Source organism: Gambusia affinis, linkage group LG09, assembly GCF_019740435.1.
Source record: "Gambusia affinis linkage group LG09, SWU_Gaff_1.0, whole genome shotgun sequence".
Taxonomy (NCBI): domain Eukaryota; kingdom Metazoa; phylum Chordata; class Actinopteri; order Cyprinodontiformes; family Poeciliidae; genus Gambusia; species Gambusia affinis.
In genome coordinates this window covers 14,580,920-14,600,326 of record NC_057876.1, presented here as the reverse complement: position 1 = coordinate 14,600,326, position 19,407 = coordinate 14,580,920, and the positions used below count along the sequence as shown (strand labels likewise).

The 19,407-nt window shown below is 39.9% G+C and overlaps 2 protein-coding genes across 14 annotated transcripts in view; both read right to left on the bottom strand.

The window, feature by feature from the left end:
* Positions 1-19,407, bottom strand: part of LOC122836611 (protocadherin gamma-C5-like) — a 249,501-nt gene that overhangs the window by 151,099 nt on the left and 78,995 nt on the right. Inside the window, exon 1 of one of the 13 annotated variants that reach the window (XM_044126307.1) lies at positions 15,026-17,429. The exons of 10 other annotated variants lie outside the window; for them this stretch is intronic. In XM_044126307.1, coding sequence (XP_043982242.1) covers positions 15,026-17,410 — 2,385 coding nt within the window. In that variant the 5' untranslated portion in view covers positions 17,411-17,429. Of the gene's footprint in view, positions 1-3,431; positions 5,980-6,947; positions 9,443-15,025; positions 17,430-19,407 lie in introns of those variants that run through there. 2 more of the 13 variants (XM_044126279.1, XM_044126280.1) reach the window with 2 other exon arrangements.
* LOC122837421 (protocadherin beta-16-like) lies at positions 9,510-13,515 on the bottom strand. The gene is made up of 2 exons (XM_044127774.1): positions 10,964-13,515; positions 9,510-9,590 (listed from the first exon to the last, which is right to left on the bottom strand). Exons 1-2 carry the CDS (start codon positions 13,385-13,387, stop codon positions 9,510-9,512), a joined length of 2,505 nt encoding a protein of 834 aa, XP_043983709.1. The 5' UTR covers positions 13,388-13,515.

Below are 19,407 nucleotides of genomic sequence, written 5' to 3'. Positions count from 1 at the left end.
AGTTCCTGTTCCCAAAGTGTCTGAGTAACGAGGTGGATAATATGGAATCACAGGGAGGCTGGAGTGATACAGGATGCGAGACTGTCTCCATCTGTAGATCTTCACTGATATAATAACCACTAAACACGTGATGAAGAGGAAGGAAACCACAGCCAGAGCCAACACTAAGTAAAAAGTCAGGTTGTCATTGTATTCCTTATCGTGTGGAAAGTCAGTGAACTCCGACAACACTTCAGGGAAGCTGTCCGCCACCGCCACGTTAACAATGACTGTAGCTGAACGAGAGGGCTGCCCGTTGTCCTCCACTATGACAGTCAGTCTTTGTTTCACAGCATCTTTATCAGTCACCTGACGGATAGTTCTTATTTCTCCATTCTGTAAGCCCACTTCAAACAGCGCTCTATCTGTGGCTTTTTGGAGTTTATAGGAGAGCCAGGCATTCTGTCCAGAGTCCACATCCACAGCCACCACTTTAGTCACCAGGTAGCCCACATCTGCTGAACGAGGCAACATTTCAGCCACCATGGAGCCACCAGTCTGGACTGGATACAAAACCTGAGGTGGATTATCGTTCTGGTCCTGGATGATCAGTTTCACAGTCACGTTGCTGCTGAGAGGAGGAGAGCCTCCATCTTGTGCTTTGACGACAAAAACTAGCTCTTTAATTTGTTCATAGTCAAATGAACGCGCCGCCAGTACGACTCCAGTTTCTACATTTACAGAAACATATTCAGAAACTGACGATCCAGCAATATTTTTGCCTTCTAAAATATAGGAAATGCGAGCATTCTGATTCTCATCAGGATCGTTGGCTTTCAGAGTGAGGACAGAAACACCTGGGGAGTTATTCTCTGTAATAAATGCGCTGTAAACACTCTTTGAAAACAATGGAGCGTTGTCATTCACATCGGACATTTTAATATTAAATATTCTATGAGCCGAAAGTGGAGGTGTTCCGTTATCCGTTGCCACAACAGTGATATTATATTCTGATATGGTCTCACGGTCTAAGACTGAATCTGTTGTCAAAGTATAATAGTTTCTCAGATTAGACTTGATCTTAAAAGGACCATTCCCTTCAATTCTACAGCTCACCTGTCCGTTGTCTCCTGAATCCAGGTCTTTCACATTTATTATGCCAATTGTTGTTCCAGGACGAGAATCCTCTGATATGTGACTGGTGAATGACATCACGCTCAAGACAGGGGCGTTGTCGTTTATATCTGATATATCAATTATTACTTTACTGGAGTCTGTCAACCCTCCTTGATCCTTAGCATCAATTCTAAGTTCATACTTTTTATCCTTTTCATAATCTATATCACCTTTTACGGAAATTACCCCTGTTTTTTCATCAACCGAAAACAAATCACCAAGAGCGCTGTCGAGGTCTGAAAAATAATAAGTTACAACTGCGTTTGAACCAAAATCTGCGTCGCTAGCATTAACAGTTGTGACGTAAGTGTTTTTAGGAGACATTTCCGTCACAACAGCTTTATACACAGACTGATTGAAAACCGGCGCATTGTCGTTAGCATCAAGAACAGCAACATTAATATTTACGGTGCCAGATCTCTGAGGTGTTCCTCCGTCCACAGCGATCAGTTTCAGCGACAGATTTGGGTTTGCTTCTCTGTCTAAAGCTTTCTGAAGAACCATCTCTGCGTATTTCTTTCCCTCTGCATTTGAATGTTGCTTAAGAATGAAATTATCGTTATCGCTCAAGATATAATCTCTTAGTCCGTTCACACCAACATCCAGGTCTTCTGCACTTATCAAAGAGAAACGAGCTCCCGTGGCAGCAATTTCACTTATTTCAAAATGCATGCTATCTCTCTTGAACGTCGGAGAGTTATCATTGATATCCGTAATCTCTACCGTAATTTGATGCAGCTCCATAGGATTCTCTAAAATCATCTCAAACGTGAAACTACACGGTGTTGTGTCACCACAAAGCTGCTCCCGGTCGATTCTCTCTTTTACTGCTAAAATCCCTTTGTCTGGTTTCAGCTCCACGTACTGGATGCTCTCTCCGCTGACAATGCGGGCCCGACCAGAACGGAGTCTTTTCAGATCCAAACTAAGGTCCTGTGCGATATTACCGATCAGTGAGCCTTTCTTCATCTCTTCTGGAATAGAATATCTGATGTGTCCAGCCACAAAATGGCAAATATAACAAAGAAAAATAAAATTCAAGAAATTCTGTCCGACGCCATAACGCCATTTTATCCGTCCGCTACTGCGTGGTATTCTACGAACCATGGTTAGAAAAAAAAAAAAAAAAAAAAAAAAAAAAAAAAAAACATAGGCAGGAATTATGTGTTGTGTAGTAATCCAAACACTATTCTTCAGAGAGAAAAAAAAAGTAGGCGAGTAAGACCTAATCCTATTTAAATTCCCTTCGTATGTCTAACTAGCAATATCTTTTTCTCCTCACAACAGCTCTGATGAAGTAAAGCGTCTCCTCTCTCCATATAGGCCACACAATGAAGGGAGGAGATGTCTGGAAATGAAATGCCTTATGTTATGTTGATCAACAGCGTCGCTTAGAGTACAAACTAGGTGATACAAATGGAGGTTTGCAATGAGAAAGGAATGAGATACGTGCTCTCTTTGATATAATAACCGGTCATAAATTTATAATCAAAAGCATGTATTTACTGAAATCAATTCGTTAGTAGCGTGAAATGAAAACGTCTGTCTCACAGGAAACTGATCAGCGTGTCAGTGGAGTGTTTCATCGGAGGATTAACATTTTCGGTAAAAGACTACAATCTTTTGCTAATATGAGCTTTACAGTTTGTCGATTAGCGTCTTCATATACTCTGATTGCATAAAATCGTGTACTTCTCAGTAATATCTTTATTCAACTCAAGCGGCAAAACTACAACAACAACAAAACAAAGAATCTCAGAGGACCTCTCTGTCTGTGTCTCTTTTTAAAACAGTAAATAAAATGATCAAATTACTGAAGGTAATAGCATTATCATGAATAATAGTTAGTTGATCGAAGTCTAAGAAAATCTCTAGGCACTACAGACTGTGTAAACTATTACACACAAGCCACAATAGAAACATTAACCTTCTGCTGCGTAAATTAAGACTTTTTCACAGGGCTTTATTCCTTATAACTGCCAGCAACTAAAAAGAAAAGCCTCAAATATGACTAACTTCCAAAAAACTGCTTAAATTTAAATTGAGTTCTCATTTCAAATTCAAAACATTTAAATAGAACTGAACTAAAGAAGGAATAAATACTTAAGCCTAAATTGAAATTCACGTTGTCGAAGCAGTGAAAGTAAACGCAAAGTATTTAAGGGAATCCGATTTAGTAGCTGTCCGTGGTGCTAGAAATGACGCTACACTTCAACAACAATTACGCTTTTGTCATACAGAAACAATAGAAAGAGAATATTCGATTCCAAACTCACCTCTAAAGGAGAGTCGGCTTCATCCAAGATGTTCTTCTCACTCTGTATCCGTTGCATCGTGCCAGATGAAAAGGGATCCATTATCAACACGTTCTGACTGCTTACTTGGTCGAACTTATTGTCACTCTTTCTGGAGTCAGTTGTCCTGCACACCTCGTAATTGTACACGTGTGGCAGAGTTCCTGTTCCTAAAGTGTCTGAGTAACGAGGTGGATAATATGGAATCACAGGGAGGCTGGAGTGATACAGGATGCGAGACTGTCTCCATCTGTAGATCTTCACTGATATAATAACCACTAAACACGTGATGAAGAGGAAGGAAACCACAGCCAGAGCCAACACTAAGTAAAAAGTCAGGTTGTCATTGTATTCCTTATCGTGTGGAAAGTCAGTGAACTCCGACAACACTTCAGGGAAGCTGTCCGCCACCGCCACGTTAACAATGACTGTAGCTGAACGAGAGGGCTGCCCGTTGTCCTCCACTATGACAGTCAGTCTTTGTTTCACAGCATCTTTATCAGTCACCTGACGGATAGTTCTTATTTCTCCATTCTGTAAGCCCACTTCAAACAGCGCTCTGTCTGTGGCTTTCTGGAGTTTATAGGAGAGCCAGGCATTCTGTCCAGAGTCCACATCCACAGCCACCACTTTAGTCACCAGGTAGCCCACATCCGCTGAACGAGGAACCATTTCAGCCACCATGGAGCCACCAGTCTGGACTGGATACAAAACCTGGGGTGGATTATCATTCTGGTCCTGGATGATCATATTCACAGTCACGTTGCTGCTGAGAGGAGGAGAGCCTCCATCTTGTGCTTTAACGACAAAAACTAGCTCTTTAATTTGTTCATAGTCAAATGAACGCGCCGCCAATACAACTCCAGTTTCTACATTTACAGAAACATATTCAGAAACTGACGATCCAGCAATATTTTTGCCTTCTAAAATATAGGAAATGCGAGCATTCTGATTCTCATCAGGATCATTCGCTTTCAGAGTGAGGACAGAAACACCTGGGGAGTTATTCTCTATAATAAATGCGCTGTAAACACTCTTTGAAAACAGTGGAGCGTTGTCATTCACATCAGACACTTTAATATTAAATATTCTTTGAGCAGAAAGTGGAGGTGCTCCACTGTCCGTTGCGACAACAGTGATATTATATTCTGATATGGTCTCACGGTCTAAGACTGAATCTGTTGTCAAAGTATAATAGTTTCTCAGATTAGACTTGATCTTAAAAGGACCATTCCCTTCAATTCTACAGCTCACCTGTCCGTTGTCTCCTGAATCCAGGTCTTTCACATTTATTATGCCAATTGTTGTTCCAGGACGAGAATCCTCTGATATGTGACTGGTGAATGACATCACGCTCAAGACAGGGGCGTTGTCGTTTATATCTGATATATCAATTATTACTTTACTGGAGTCTGTCAACCCTCCTTGATCCTTAGCATCAATTCTAAGTTCATACTTTTTATCCTTTTCATAATCTATATCACCTTTTACGGAAATTACCCCTGTTTTTTCATCAACCGAAAACAAATCACCAAGAGCGCTGTCGAGGTCTGAAAAATAATAAGTTACAACTGCGTTTGAACCAAAATCTGCGTCGCTAGCATTAACAGTTGTGACGTAAGTGTTTTTAGGAGACATTTCCGTCACAACAGCTTTATACACAGACTGATTGAAAACCGGCGCATTGTCGTTAACATCAAGAACAGCAACATTAATATTTACGGTGCCAGATCTCTGAGGTGTTCCTCCGTCCACAGCGATCAGTTTCAGCGACAGATTTGGGTTTGCTTCTCTGTCTAAAGCTTTTTGAAGAACCATCTCTGCGTATTTCTTTCCCTCTGCATTTGAATGTTGCTTAAGAATGAAATTATCGTTATCGCTCAAGATATAATCTCTTATTCCGTTCACACCAACATCCAGGTCCTCTGCACTTATTAAAGAAAATCGAGCTCCGGTGGCAGCAGATTCACTTATTTCAAAATGCATGCTATCTCTCTTGAACGTCGGAGAATTATCATTGATATCCGTAATCTCTACCGTAATTTGATGCAGCTCCAGGGGATTTTCTAAAATCATCTCAAACGTGAAACTACACGGTGTTGTGTCACCACAAAGCTGCTCCCGGTCGATTCTCTCTTTTACTGCTAAAATCCCTTTGTCTGGCTTCAGCTCCACGTACTGGATGCTCTCTCCGCTGACAATGCGGGCCCGACCAGAACGGAGTCTTTTCAGATCCAAACTAAGGTCCTGTGCGATATTACCGATCAGTGAGCCTTTCTTCATCTCTTCTGGAATAGAATATCTGATGTGTCCAGTAACAAAATGGCAAATATAGCAAAGAAAAATAAAATTCAAGAAATTCTGTCCGACGCTGTAACGCCATTTTATCCATCCGGCACTGAGTGGTATTCTACGATCCATAGTTAGAAAAACAAATCAGAGGCGAAAAATTTGGGTTTTGTAGTAATCCAAACACTATTCTTCAGAGAAAAAAAGTACTACGGCGAGCAAGACATAATCCTATTTGAATTCCCTTCGTATGTCTAACTAGTAATATCCTTTCTCCCTCACAACAGCTCTGATGAAGTAAAGCGTCTCCTCTCTCCAGGCCACACAGTGAAGGGAGGAGATGTCTGGAAATGAAACGGCTTATGTTATGTTGATCAACAGCGTCGCTTAGAGTACAAACTAGGTTATACAAATGGAGGTTTGCAATGAGAAAGGAGTAAGATACGTGCTCTCTTTGATACAATAACCGCTCATCAGAATATAATCAAAAGCTTGTATTTACTGAAATCAATTCGTTAGTATCGTGAAATTAAAGCATCTGTATCATAGGAATCAAATCAGTGTCAGTCGGAGCATTTCATAGGAGGATTAAAATCTTCGGATAACCAAACGTTAATTTCCCTTTTCTGATATGAGTCTTACATGTTTTCAATAAGCGTCTTCAGAGACTGCGATTGCATGAAGAGGGTGCCTACAGTTTTACTTCTCTAATATATGTATTTAGCTAAAATATATAACAAAAACAAAGGGACCACATTCTCTCTATTTCTCTCCCTTTCTGTCTAATAAAAAAATATATTTAAAGATTACGGAATGTCTGAAGTATTTATTACACACAAACCACAGCAGAAACTTCAACTTATGCAGCTTAAAGTCAAAAAATGTTCACAGGGCTTTATTCCTCACAACTACCAGCAGTCATATAGTCAAGTCTGAAACATGACCATCTTGCGCAAAGAATTGCTGAAAAGCTGTGTAGATTTCTCATTTGAAATTAAAATCACTTAACTCAGATATAGACTAACAACAAAATAAATACTTAAGTCTATCATGCAATTCACTTTCTCGAAGCGGTGACAGGAAAAGCAAAGTCTGATGGATTCAGATTTAGTAGCTGTCCGTGGTGCTAGAAATGACGCTACCCTTCAACGACAATGACACGTTTTTATATACTAGGACCAGAAAGAGAGGATTCACTTTATAACTCACCTCTAAAGGAGAGTCAGGTTCATCCAGGATGTTCTTCTCACTTTGTATCCGTTGCATCGTCCCTGTTGCACTGGGATCCATTATCAACACGTTCTGACTTCCACCTCTGCCGAGCTTACAGTCACTCTTTCTGGAGTCAGTCGTCCTGCACACCTCGTAATTGTACACTTGTGGCAGAGTTCCTGTTCCCAAAGTGTCTGAGTAACGAGGTGGATAATATGGAATCACAGGGAGGCTGGAGTGATACAGGATGCGAGACTGTCTCCATCTGTAGATCTTCACTGATATAATAACCGCTAAACACGTGACGAAGAGGAAGGAAACCACAGCCAGAGCCAACACTAAGTAAAAAGTCAGGTTGTCATTGTATTCTTTATCGTGTGGAAAGTCAGTGAACTCCGACAACACTTCAGGGAAGCTGTCCGCCACCGCCACGTTAACAATGACTGTAGCTGAACGAGAGGGCTGCCCGTTGTCCTCCACTATGACAGTCAGTCTTTGTTTCACAGCATCTTTATCAGTCACCTGACGGATAGTTCTTATTTCTCCATTCTGTAAGCCCACTTCAAACAGCGCTCTGTCTGTGGCTTTCTGGAGTTTATAGGAGAGCCAGGCATTCTGTCCAGAGTCCACATCCACAGCCACCACTTTAGTCACCAGGTAGCCCACATCCGCTGAACGAGGAACCATTTCAGCCACCATGGAGCCACCAGTCTGGACTGGATACAAAACCTGGGGTGGGTTATCGTTCTGGTCCTGGATGAGGATTTTCACAGTCACGTTGCTGCTCAGAGGAGGAGAGCCTCCATCTTGTGCTTTGACCACAAGCTGAAACTCTTTTATTTGCTCGTAATCAAATGACCGAACCGCGCTTAGAACTCCGGTTTCAACGTTTAAAGACACATAACCAGAGACCGGATTTCCACCAACCTGTGTGTCTTCTAAAATATATGAGATTCTGGAGTTTTGGTTCCAGTCTGAGTCCCGCGCACTGACAGAAAATATAGAATTACCGATTGGATTGTTTTCCATGACGTATGCAGAATAGCTGCTTTTGTCAAACAATGGAGCGTTGTCATTAACATCCGATATTGTAAGACGTAATTGTGTTGACGATGACAGAGGAGGATTACCGAAATCAGTAGCTGTAACTGTTATGTTATACTCTGGGACAGATTCTCTATCTAAATCTTGATCTAAGACCAAATTGTAGTAGTTTGTTAAAGATGATTCAATTCTAAAAGGAAGTTTTCCAACTACGGAACATTTAATTTGACCATTTTTGTCAGAGTCAGCATCTTTAATGTTTAAAATAGCGACTGTTGTACCGGTAGATGCATTCTCCTCTATTGGACTGGAAAAAGACATCACACTTATTACTGGGGCATTGTCATTAATGTCAATTACATCAACTATAACTTTACTTGTGCCGATCAAGCCACCCTGATCTTTTGCCTCAACTCGCACTTCATATCTTCTCTGTTTCTCAAAGTCTATTTCGCCAAAAACATAAATCGTGCCCGTGCTATCATCGATGCTAAAAATATCTGCCGCACTCCCTTTCATTTTTGACAAACTAAAAGTAATGAGCCCATTTGATCCACTGTCAGCGTCTGTGGCGTTCACGGTTATAACACTTGTACCTTTAACAGTGTTTTCTACCACTGACGCTTTATAAACCGACTGATTAAATACTGGAATATTGTCATTGGCATCTAACACAGTCACATCTATATTCACTGATCCAGATCTCTGCGGAGTCCCTCCATCAACTGCGATCAGTTTCAAATGCAGATCGGGACGTTGTTCTCTGTCTAAAGCCTTCTGCAGCACCATTTCCACATTTTTACTTCCGTCTGTATTTACATGTTGCTTCAGTATAAAATTGTCATTTGGTGATAAAACATAATCTTTCAACGCGTTTTGGCCTACATCTAAATCCTCCGCGGTCTGCAGCGGAAACTGCACCCCGATAGCAGCTGATTCGCTGACTTCAAACCTGATTGGTTTATCTTTGCTTGGAAATACGGGAGCATGATCATTTATGTCCAAAACCTCCACGGTAATTCTATGCAGCTCCATCGGGTTTTCCAAAATCATCTCAAAGCTGAAGCTGCAAGGCGTAACATCTCCACAAAGCTGTTCTCGGTCTATTCTTTCGTTCACAAGGAGGATCCCTTTGTCTGCATTCAGCTCCGTGTACTGAACGTTTTCTCCGGTCACAATACGGGCGCGTCCAGATCGGAGCCGCTTTACATCCAAGCCAAGATCTTGCGCCACATTACCGATGACGGAGCCCTTCTTCAGCTCCTCTGGTACAGAATAGCGAATCTGTCCATCTACCGTGTAAATGAAGTAAAGCAGAAAAACAAGCAGCCCCATTTGCCGTTGCGTCCCGGAAAATAGTCGCCATTTAATCCATGCGAAAGACACGTATGCAATATTCCCCGCCATTTAAAGGTATAAAAGATGACTGTCCAAAGGATTCTTTACTCTGTCGCGGCTTAAAATGCTGTTTGATGTTGTTCTCCAGAATATTTTGATCTTCCAAGTCTTCTTTTGTCAATGCAGTACAACTACCACCTTGAATTTGTAACCAACTAAAATGAAGCGCCTCCTCTGCACATTCTGCTTGAGGACAGCCTTAGTGACGAGACGCACAGAATTTTTTTTACAGACCAACAGCGTCGCTTAGAGTTAAAAAATATATATGTCAAACGAGAGCTAAAGACTGTACTACTCTTCATGAACCTGTCATATAGGCTATATATGTATTTATATATATATATATATATATATATATATATATATATATATATATATATATATATATATATATATATATATATATATATATATATATATATATATATATATATATGTATTTATATATATCCCTTCAGTTTAAGATTTAATATCGTATTTAAATAGAAGGAGATAAAACAGATAAAAAAAATAAAACTAGGGTAAAATGAATGAATGTACAACTAAAGACCAATTGCTAACATCAAGACAGAAGCATGTAATCACATAAATTACTTCCTGACAGCGTCAGGAAGTGAAATAGCGATGACATGTCATCTTGGTTAGACCGTTATTTTGGGGGAATTAAAAAAGTGACTACGTGATGATTTATAATAATTGATGCCTGTTCTCTTTTAACCAACATATCCAGACGCAATCACATCAGGCCAGCACTTTTTCGGCTTCAAGGGCTTCTGGACATTTTCAGAATACCAATTAAAAATTGTATATTTTATATTAATGGCGAAAATAATTTTGGCCTTTCTTTTCTCTCAGAAATTCCACCATTTCGTAAAAATACAACGGCAATGTTGTATTCAAACCTGTGCACGTTAGCGCCTACAATTTGTCTGCATACAAATCAAAGTATATTTACGCATCTGACGTAGTATTTTCCGGACTAAAAAAATAAATGAGTTCACAGCACCTCACATTCCAACCCACTCTCCCCGACATATTTTGTCCATTTTATGCTGTGTAGCGGTAAAGTCATCTAATGCAGAGGACTATTATTTTCAGACGTGTTTTAACTCTTCTTTTCAGATGTTTTGTAAAATGACAGATAACGTCAACACATTCTCACACCCGACTCGTCATATATTGACGAGTTGGGACGCCGTCTGACCATGCGTCACATATTGACGCGAAGGGTATACCCTTCGCGTCAATATGTGATGCAGGTTCCTTCACCGTAAAATTTTGACGATTTTGACGATTTTGGAAGGTCGCATGTTTTACATGGATTATTTACGCGAATGGTCCTCGCAAACACTGCCGACACTTCAAAACCCAAAAATTGGTTAGGTTTAGGGCAAAAATTACGGTAAGGCATCAGGTAAAACCCTTCGCGTCACATATTGACGCGAAAGGGGTACCCCTCGCGTCAATATGCGACGAGGACGGAAGTCCCATGCGTCAATATATGACGAGTTGGGAGTGAGAGTGGGTTGATAACGTACAGCAAATAGGAAAGATAGAATCCCTGAACTAACCTCTGGAGGAGAGTCGAGGTCATCCAGGATGCTCTTCTCATTCTGAATCCGTTGCATCGTCCCTGTAGAACTGGGATCCATTAGCAACACGTTTTGACTACCACCTCTGTCGAGCTTACAGTCACTCTTTCTGGAGTCAGTCGTCCTGCAAACCTCGTAATTATACACGTGTGGCAGAGTTCCTGTTCCCAGAGTGTCTGAGTAACGAGGTGGATAATATGGAATTACAGGGAGGCTGGAGTGATACAGGATGCGAGACTGTCTCCATCTGTAGATCTTCACTGATATAATAACCACTAAACACGTGATGAAGAGGAAGGAAACCACAGCCAGAGCCAATACTAAGTAAAAAGTCAGGTTGTCATTGTATTCCTTATCGTGTGGAAAGTCAGTGAACTCCGACAACACTTCAGGGAAGCTGTCCGCCACCGCCACGTTAACAATGACTGTAGCTGAACGAGAGGGCTGCCCGTTGTCCTCCACTATGACAGTCAGTCTTTGTTTCACAGCATCTTTATCAGTCACCTGACGGATAGTTCTTATTTCTCCATTCTGTAAGCCCACTTCAAACAGCGCTCTGTCTGTGGCTTTCTGGAGTTTATAGGAGAGCCAGGCATTCTGTCCAGAGTCCACATCCACAGCCACCACTTTAGTCACCAGGTAGCCCACATCTGCTGACCGAGGCACCATTTCAGCCACCATGGAGCCACCAGTCTGGACTGGGTACAAAACCTGAGGAGGATTATCGTTCTGGTCCTGGATCAAGATTTTCACAGTCACGTTGCTGCTGAGAGGAGGAGAGCCTCCATCCTGCGCTCTGGTTACGAATACAAATTCTTTGATCTGTTCAAAATCAAACGATCTAACGGCATGAACGACACCACTTTCTGAATTTACTGAAATATATTCAGAAATCGGGGACCCACCAATCTGTTTCTCTTCTAAAATGTAGGAAACCCGAGCATTTTGATTTTCATCCGAATCTTTAGCACGCAGAGTTAAAATGGAGACGCCAGGAGAATTATTTTCTTTAACTTCAGCACTGAAAGTGTTTTTTAAAAACACAGGGGGATTGTCATTGATGTCCGAGATCAGGAGATTAAACAATTTTTTACTTTGAAGAATTGGAGAGCCATGATCTGAGCAAACAAGAGTTATGTTGTATTCTGAAACAGTTTCTCGATCTAATTCAGCATCAATTGTTAAAGCGTAATAATTTCTGACATTGGATTTTATTTTAAAAGGAACATTCCCTTCAATTCTGCATCTCGTTTGTCCGTTTTCTCCCGAATCGGCGTCTTTAACATTAATGATACCAATTGTTTTATCAATAGGTGAGTTTTCTGAGACTGGACTATCAAAAGACATAACGGTAATGACTGGAGCATTATCGTTGACATCGAGAACCTCTATTTCAACTTTGCTTGAATCTGTAAATCCTCCCTGATCTTTGGCTTCGACTCTGAACTCAATTTTTTTGTCCTTCTCAAAGTCAATTTCTTTAGTCACATATATTTTTCCTGTGGTTTCATCTATATCAAATAGATCAGTTTTCCCTGCTTTTGATTTTGAGAAATGATATGTTATTTGAGCATTTAATCCGCTGTCTATATCACTTGCATTGACAGTGATAACAAAAGTGCCTTTTGGAGCATTTTCGGTCACCACGGCCCTATATATTGTTTGATTAAACGCTGGTGCATTATCATTAACATCTAGAATTTTGATATCTATTAATACTGTACCAGATTTCTGGGGGTTTCCACCATCCACAGCAAGCAATTTCAGAGAAAGTTGTGGTTTTTCCTCTCTATCTAAAGATTTCTGAAGCACCATTTCAGCATATTTACTTCCATCCGGATTAACATGCTGTTTCAAAACGAAATTATCGTTTGGAGTTAAAATGTAGTTCTGCAGGCCGTTCTGGCCAACATCTTTGTCATCCGCGCTCTCTAAGCCAAAACGCGAGCCGAGTGCTGCGGACTCGCTAATTTCAAATTCCAAGTGATTGGTCTGAAAGGTGGGAGCGTTGTCGTTCACGTCCAGGACTTCTATGGTTACAGGGTGTAGCTCCATTGGATTTTCCAATAAAATCTCAAAAGTAAAGCTGCACGGTGTGGCATCTCCACAGAGAAGCTCTCGGTCGATTCTCTCCTTCACGATTAAAGTCCCTTTGTCCGCTTTCAGCTCGGTGTACTGGATGTTTTCTCCGGTCACGATGCGGGCCCGACCCGAACGGAGCCTCGTCAGATCCAAACCAAGATCCTGCGCTATGTTGCCAACAAGAGAACCGATTTTCAGCTCCTCTGGGATCGAGTACCGGACCTGCGCGTTTGCAGGATGAAGAAAGGACAGCAGACCAACACACACAAGCCCCAATCGCCATCTTACGCCACCTTCTTGTTGCAGGTCTTTGAACTCCATGAAAAATCTAGTCTTCGAGCAAACAAAGCGACGATCAAAAGAAATGGGTTAGCTCAGCGACGGGCACATTTTCTTTGAAATTATTTCTGTAGTCAAAAATAAAGTCGTGTTGTGGATTGACGTCTACAGTCTGCTGATGTAAAATGCAGTGACGAAGGAATAAAACAGCTCTGCCTTAATATGCTCCAAAGTCTCCCGCATTCACCAGACAACAGCGTCACTTAGAGGAGAAAATGAAGAACTCCTAACTTAAACTCTGTCTCGTTAATTAGTGTTGGGTAGAAAATGTCTAGTATAACTTTCAAAAGAACTCTTGTTCTCATGCATAATTTTATACTACTATCATGTTCGACATAAAAAAACAACTATTTGCTGTTTCAAAATCACCAGGTGAAGCATTCATGTATCTAAATAAATACATATATAGACATAGACACAGACAGAGTTTATTATCGTTAAATTGTACGTTTAAAAACATACAAATTGAACGAAATTGTGTTGCAAGGCTCCATTGATAATAAATAAATAATAATAAAAGTATCAATGTAAATATATAGGGCTTCTATGGTTACAGGGTGCATATATGAAAAACATGCAAGTAAAAGAAAATATTCATTATTTACTGATGATATCCTGAGCTGGGCAAAGCAACTTGAATTCAATAAACAAACAGTGTAATTGTGTGAGTGTAATAGCCCAAATTTAAATTAGGAACATTTCATAGCAATTTCAAGTTTAAGATTTAAATTGTCATGTTATATATGGCCTAATATAGAAACTAATCTTAAGTAAAATATACACTGTAAAAGAAAAACAAAATAAAAAATGTGGAATGACGTTTAATGATTGATGATTTTTTTATACACTGGAATATTAAATATCCATAGCGAGATATAATCAGCAGACAACGGGAAAGCTAGTAAGTACATTCACCTTAGTCTAAATACTGTTTTATAAAACACAATTAAAATGGGACATACTATTTGAGTCATAAATGCATATCATGAACTACAATGCTGTCCTTTACATGCTATCTATCTATTATTGCACACACTGTAAAATTGTTCTTAAGTATTTAGTAATACAGTGGATTATTATGGAAGTGTTTTAAATTTTATGTTAAATATCCCTTTAGAAAACATCTTTCTTAATTAATCTGAAAAGAAAAAACTAGACAGGCAGTTCAGGACCATGGAGAGCGAATTAGCTGCAGTCAATGGTCAGTCGCGGAAACCCCATTATATGAGCTAGTGAGTTAAGAAAAACAGTAACCTCAAAGGAATAATGAATACATAAGTTATTGACATGTTTTATCTTCATATTACACTCAAACAAACCCTTAATATAATTAACACTAATGTTTAATAAATTTCAACGTTATTGGGAAAGTTAATTAATTTCTGCTACTCAATTGACAAAGTAAAACGCATTTAAACGATAATCTAGATCCAACTTACAGGACATTATCAAAAAGCACCGAGTCTCTGCAGACACTTATTCTGTAAAAGCTGAGAACCACTTATTTTGTTGATGTTATTTTTTATAAGAAAGAGATGCTGCAATTTTGTGAATATACTGTGACGTCAGTGACTAACATTTCAACAAAATATATGAATGAAAAACGGAAGCTTAGCTAACCTCTACTGGAGAATCAGTTTCATCCAAGATGCTCTTCTCACTCTGTATCCGCTGCATCGTCCCAAAAGAACTGGGGTCCATTAGCAACACGTTTTGACTGTTTGCTTGGCCGAACTTAATGTCACTCTTTCTGGAGTCAGTCGTCCTGCACACCTCGTAATTATAATTGTGTGGCAGAGTTCCTGTTCCCAAAGTGTCTGAGTAACGAGGTGGATAATATGGAATCACAGGGAGGCTGGAGTGATACAGGATGCGAGACTGTCTCCATCTGTAGATCTTCACTGATATAATAACCACTAAACACGTGATGAAGAGGAAGGAAACCACAGCCAGAGCCAACACTAAGTAAAAAGTCAGGTTGTCATTGTATTCCTTATCGTGTGGAAAGTCAGTGAACTCCGACAACACTTCAGGGAAGCTGTCCGCCACCGCCACGTTAACAATGACTGTAGCTGAACGAGAGGGCTGCCCGTTGTCCTCCACTATGACAGTCAGTCTTTGTTTCACAGCATCTTTATCAGTCACCTGACGGATAGTTCTTATTTCTCCATTCTGTAAGCCCACTTCAAACAGCGCTCTGTCTGTGGCTTTCTGGAGTTTATAGGAGAGCCAGGCATTCTGTCCAGAGTCCACATCCACAGCCACCACTTTAGTCACCAGGTAGCCCACATCTGCTGAACGAGGAACCATTTCAGCCACCATGGAGCCACCAGTCTGGACTGGGTACAAAACCTGAGGAGGATTATCGTTCTGGTCCTGGACGCGTATTATAACTGTTGTGTTACTGCGGAGTGAAGGAGAACCTCCATCTTGTGCTTGTACACGTATTTTATATTCTTTGACTTGTTCATAATCAAATGAACGCAACGACTGGATGTCTCCACTTTCTGTTTTAACTGAGAAATACGCAGACGCTGGATTTCCATTTATTTCGCTGTCAATAAGATAATACGAAATACGTGCGTTCTGACCAAGGTCTGGGTCCCTTGCGTGGACCTGCAGCAAGGAAACACCAGGAGGGTTATTTTCCATAACCTGAGTGATATAATTATCCTTGATAAATGCTGGAGCATTGTCATTAACATCAGTAACTTCTAGACCTAAAATCTTCGTGCTTGACAAGGCAGGAACGCCTTCATCAGTGGCAGTGAGAGTAATGTTGTATTTCGAGTGTCTCTCCCGGTCGAGGATTTGTTCCGTCGCCAGTGTATAATAGTTTCTTAAAGACGATTTAATTTTAAATGGTAAATTTTCTTCTATAGTTAAGTGCACTTGACCGTTTCTCCCCGAATCCTTATCTTGGACACTAATCAAAGCTACCACCGTACCAAAGGGAGAATCTTCAGAAATCTTCCCTGAGTATGAGGTCATAGTGATGACGGGGCTGTTGTCGTTTACATCTGCTACCTCAATCATTAACTTGCTGGCACCTGCTAACCCCCACGGATCTTTAGCCTGAAGATTTATTTCATAACTTGGATACATTTCGAAATCTAGCTCACCAGTCAGTTTAACCTCTCCACTGACTGGGTTGATCTCAAAAGGACACGAGGAATCATCTTTTTGGTGGGTGAAAGAATATGCGATGTTGCCGTTGTAGCCTTCATCCGCATCTTCCGCACTGACTTTCGCTATAACCGCACCCGGTGAAACGTTTTCCAAAACAGATGCCTTATATGATGACTGCGTGAAAATAGGCGCGTTGTCGTTCGCATCTAAAACAGACACATGAATCTTTACGGTTCCTGATTTTTGCGGTTCTCCACCGTCAGCCGCTGTTAAAATCAACGTATGCTGGCTTTGTTTTTCACGGTCCAGATTACTTTGAAGCATCATTTCAGGATATTTACTGCCGTCGGCTCTAGTATGCTGCTTAAGAACAAAATGTTCATTTCCTTTCAACGAATATGTCTGCAGTGAGTTTATTCCCACGTCGGGATCAACTGCGCTATCAAGCAGAAATACCGTGCCTGCGGACGTCGATTCGCTAATTTCTAAATTAATTTTATTTTTCGGGAAAACGGGAGCGTGATCATTCACGTCTTGTATCTCAATTGTAATAGCAAACAACTCGAGTGGATCTTCCAGAACAATTTCTAGAGTAAAGCTGCAGGGCAACTTTTTTGCGCAAAGGATTTCTCTGTCTATCCTTTCATTGACCACGATGTGTCCTTTGTTCTGGTTTAGCGTGACATATTGATGCTCATCATCTATTACAAGTCGAGCCCGACCGGACACCAACCTCCTAATGTCCAATCCTAGGTCCTTTGCAACGTCTCCAACAAACAGTCCTTTCCTCATTTCCTCTGGTATAGAATAGCGAATTTGCCCGTTCACCGCAGCATGGAGGCAGAAAAGCAAAATGGAGATTTTCCATACGAGCATACGGCCTCTGTGTCTCAGATTTCCCATTTCGTCCCAAGAAATCTGAACAATTCAGTTATCCATACAGTGATGAAAAATTATACCTTTTTTTTTTATTATTATTATTATTATTTATATAAAGGCTTCAGACTCAAGCAACGCCACCACTCAATCCAAATGGAGTGAGTAGAAATCCAATCCTTGTCTTGTTTTCTGTCTGAGTCGGGTGGAGACAGATTCATTAAACACACCAGCAGTGTGCTTAGGCAACAGCACCATCTAAAGTCATTGAACAGAACGACGTAATCTCTGTGTGTGCAAAACTCTTCCACTATTTCTGCTGTTCAGTTCATCCAGACTTCATACATCCCTCTTTTCTAACCTTCCGTGTTACAGGACATCAATAAAACTGTTTAAAATGAAGGAAGATGTGGAAAAGAGAAAAAAATATAAATAAAATATCTGAACAAAGATTCCTGGACTAATTTTATAATTATCTGAGTTTGTAACACTAACAAACTTGTCAGAATATAGATTGGACCATTTTTAAATACACATAAAAATTGCCAGACTGAGTAGAACAAAAAAGGCAGCAACCACTAAACCTTCCCTTTAAATTGTAATAACAAATCACACAAAAAAGGAGAGTAACTGAAATAACCATTTAATGAGGAAAAAAAAAAAAAAAGATTGTTGAAATGATTGAACCTACTAAGACAATGGACTGGGAAGAGTAACAGTTAAAGAAAAGTAGGAAGACATATAAATAAGGAGATTTATACTCTCCCTCCACCCCCATGTACTCTCCTTGATGAGTGCAGTGACCTACATTTGAACAGTAGAATCAACATCTACACTGCACAACACTCTTTCACATGCAGAAATCGTTGTGCAATAATTTAAACAGCACAATTCTTCCCAGTCTCTGGAGTTATATTTTTAGTTAAGTTTTAAAAGGTCACACATTTGCCTTGAATCTTTTAATAGCTTTCTTGAAAATATGTTAGAAACAGAACCATATATGTCTCATTATGGTGCATAACTCAGATATAGACTACTAGCTAGAGGAAACTTGGATAATAAATATTCAAGTGGTGGTGCAAATTCTGGGGTACAAAAAAACAAAACAACTCTCCACACGGAAAAAACACTAATGATTTAGCCTGTGTTACAAAACTAAGCTACCATTTCAGGAGGTTTCTTTATATACCTTTTAATTTTACCCATTTTGCTCGTGGAAAGTACAATGACATTGCAAGAGTGCTGGTATTGGTGTGATGTTATAAAAGTTAATGCAAATAAGAAGAAGGACAACAAGAAAGGAAGACATGCTTAATTTGTCTCTGATTTGTGAGTATTGTTTATGGTGATGTTGAGAATGCAATATAGAGGTGCTTGCTCCAATCTCTGTTTGTGTGTGCGTGCGTGTGTGTGTGTGTGTGTGTGTGTGTGTGTGTGTGTGTGTGTGTGTGTGAGAGTGTGGGAGGGTGTGGGCATGAGTGAGTGAGAGAGAGAAATATTTAAGAAAAAGTAAAATGTTCTTACCTTTAGGGAATGGAACAGATATTTCATCCATGAGGATCACCAAGAAAGGGAAAGAGAAAACACAATGATTAGTTGCTATAAATCCTGTAGAAAATCTTAAACATGACTCTGGAAAAAAAAAAAATTGTTTAAAAAAAAATGAGTTAAAAGACATTTTCTTCTTTCATTTCAAAGGGAAAGTCCAAGACAAGTAAACATTGAAATGACATTAGTTCTGGACTGAGATGATAGTGGAAAAGATCTTAAAGAGTCAGACATTTTACTTAATTGTCATATAAAAATACTGAAAGAGTCAACATTCCATTACAGTAAATAGTTTTCATCTAAGAAGAGCAGATATTTTTATGACTTTTATAACTCATTGAAGTGGACAATGATTTCAAAATTTGTATCTATAAAGATTATCCTGGCTAAACCTGGAAGGAAAATAGAACAAAAAACAAACAAAAAAACAATTGAACCTATATTTATGA

Bases quoted from the DNA above. Each gene is read 5' to 3' on its own strand.
- LOC122837421 (XM_044127774.1), bottom strand. From the start codon at position 13,387: ATGGAGTTCAAAGACCTGCAACAAGAAGGTGGCGTAAGATGGCGATTG. The intron at 9,591-10,963 runs GTTAGTTCAGGG...CTCGTCACTAAG, and splicing joins ACCTCGACTCTCCTCCAGAG to GCTGTCCTCAAGCAGAATGT.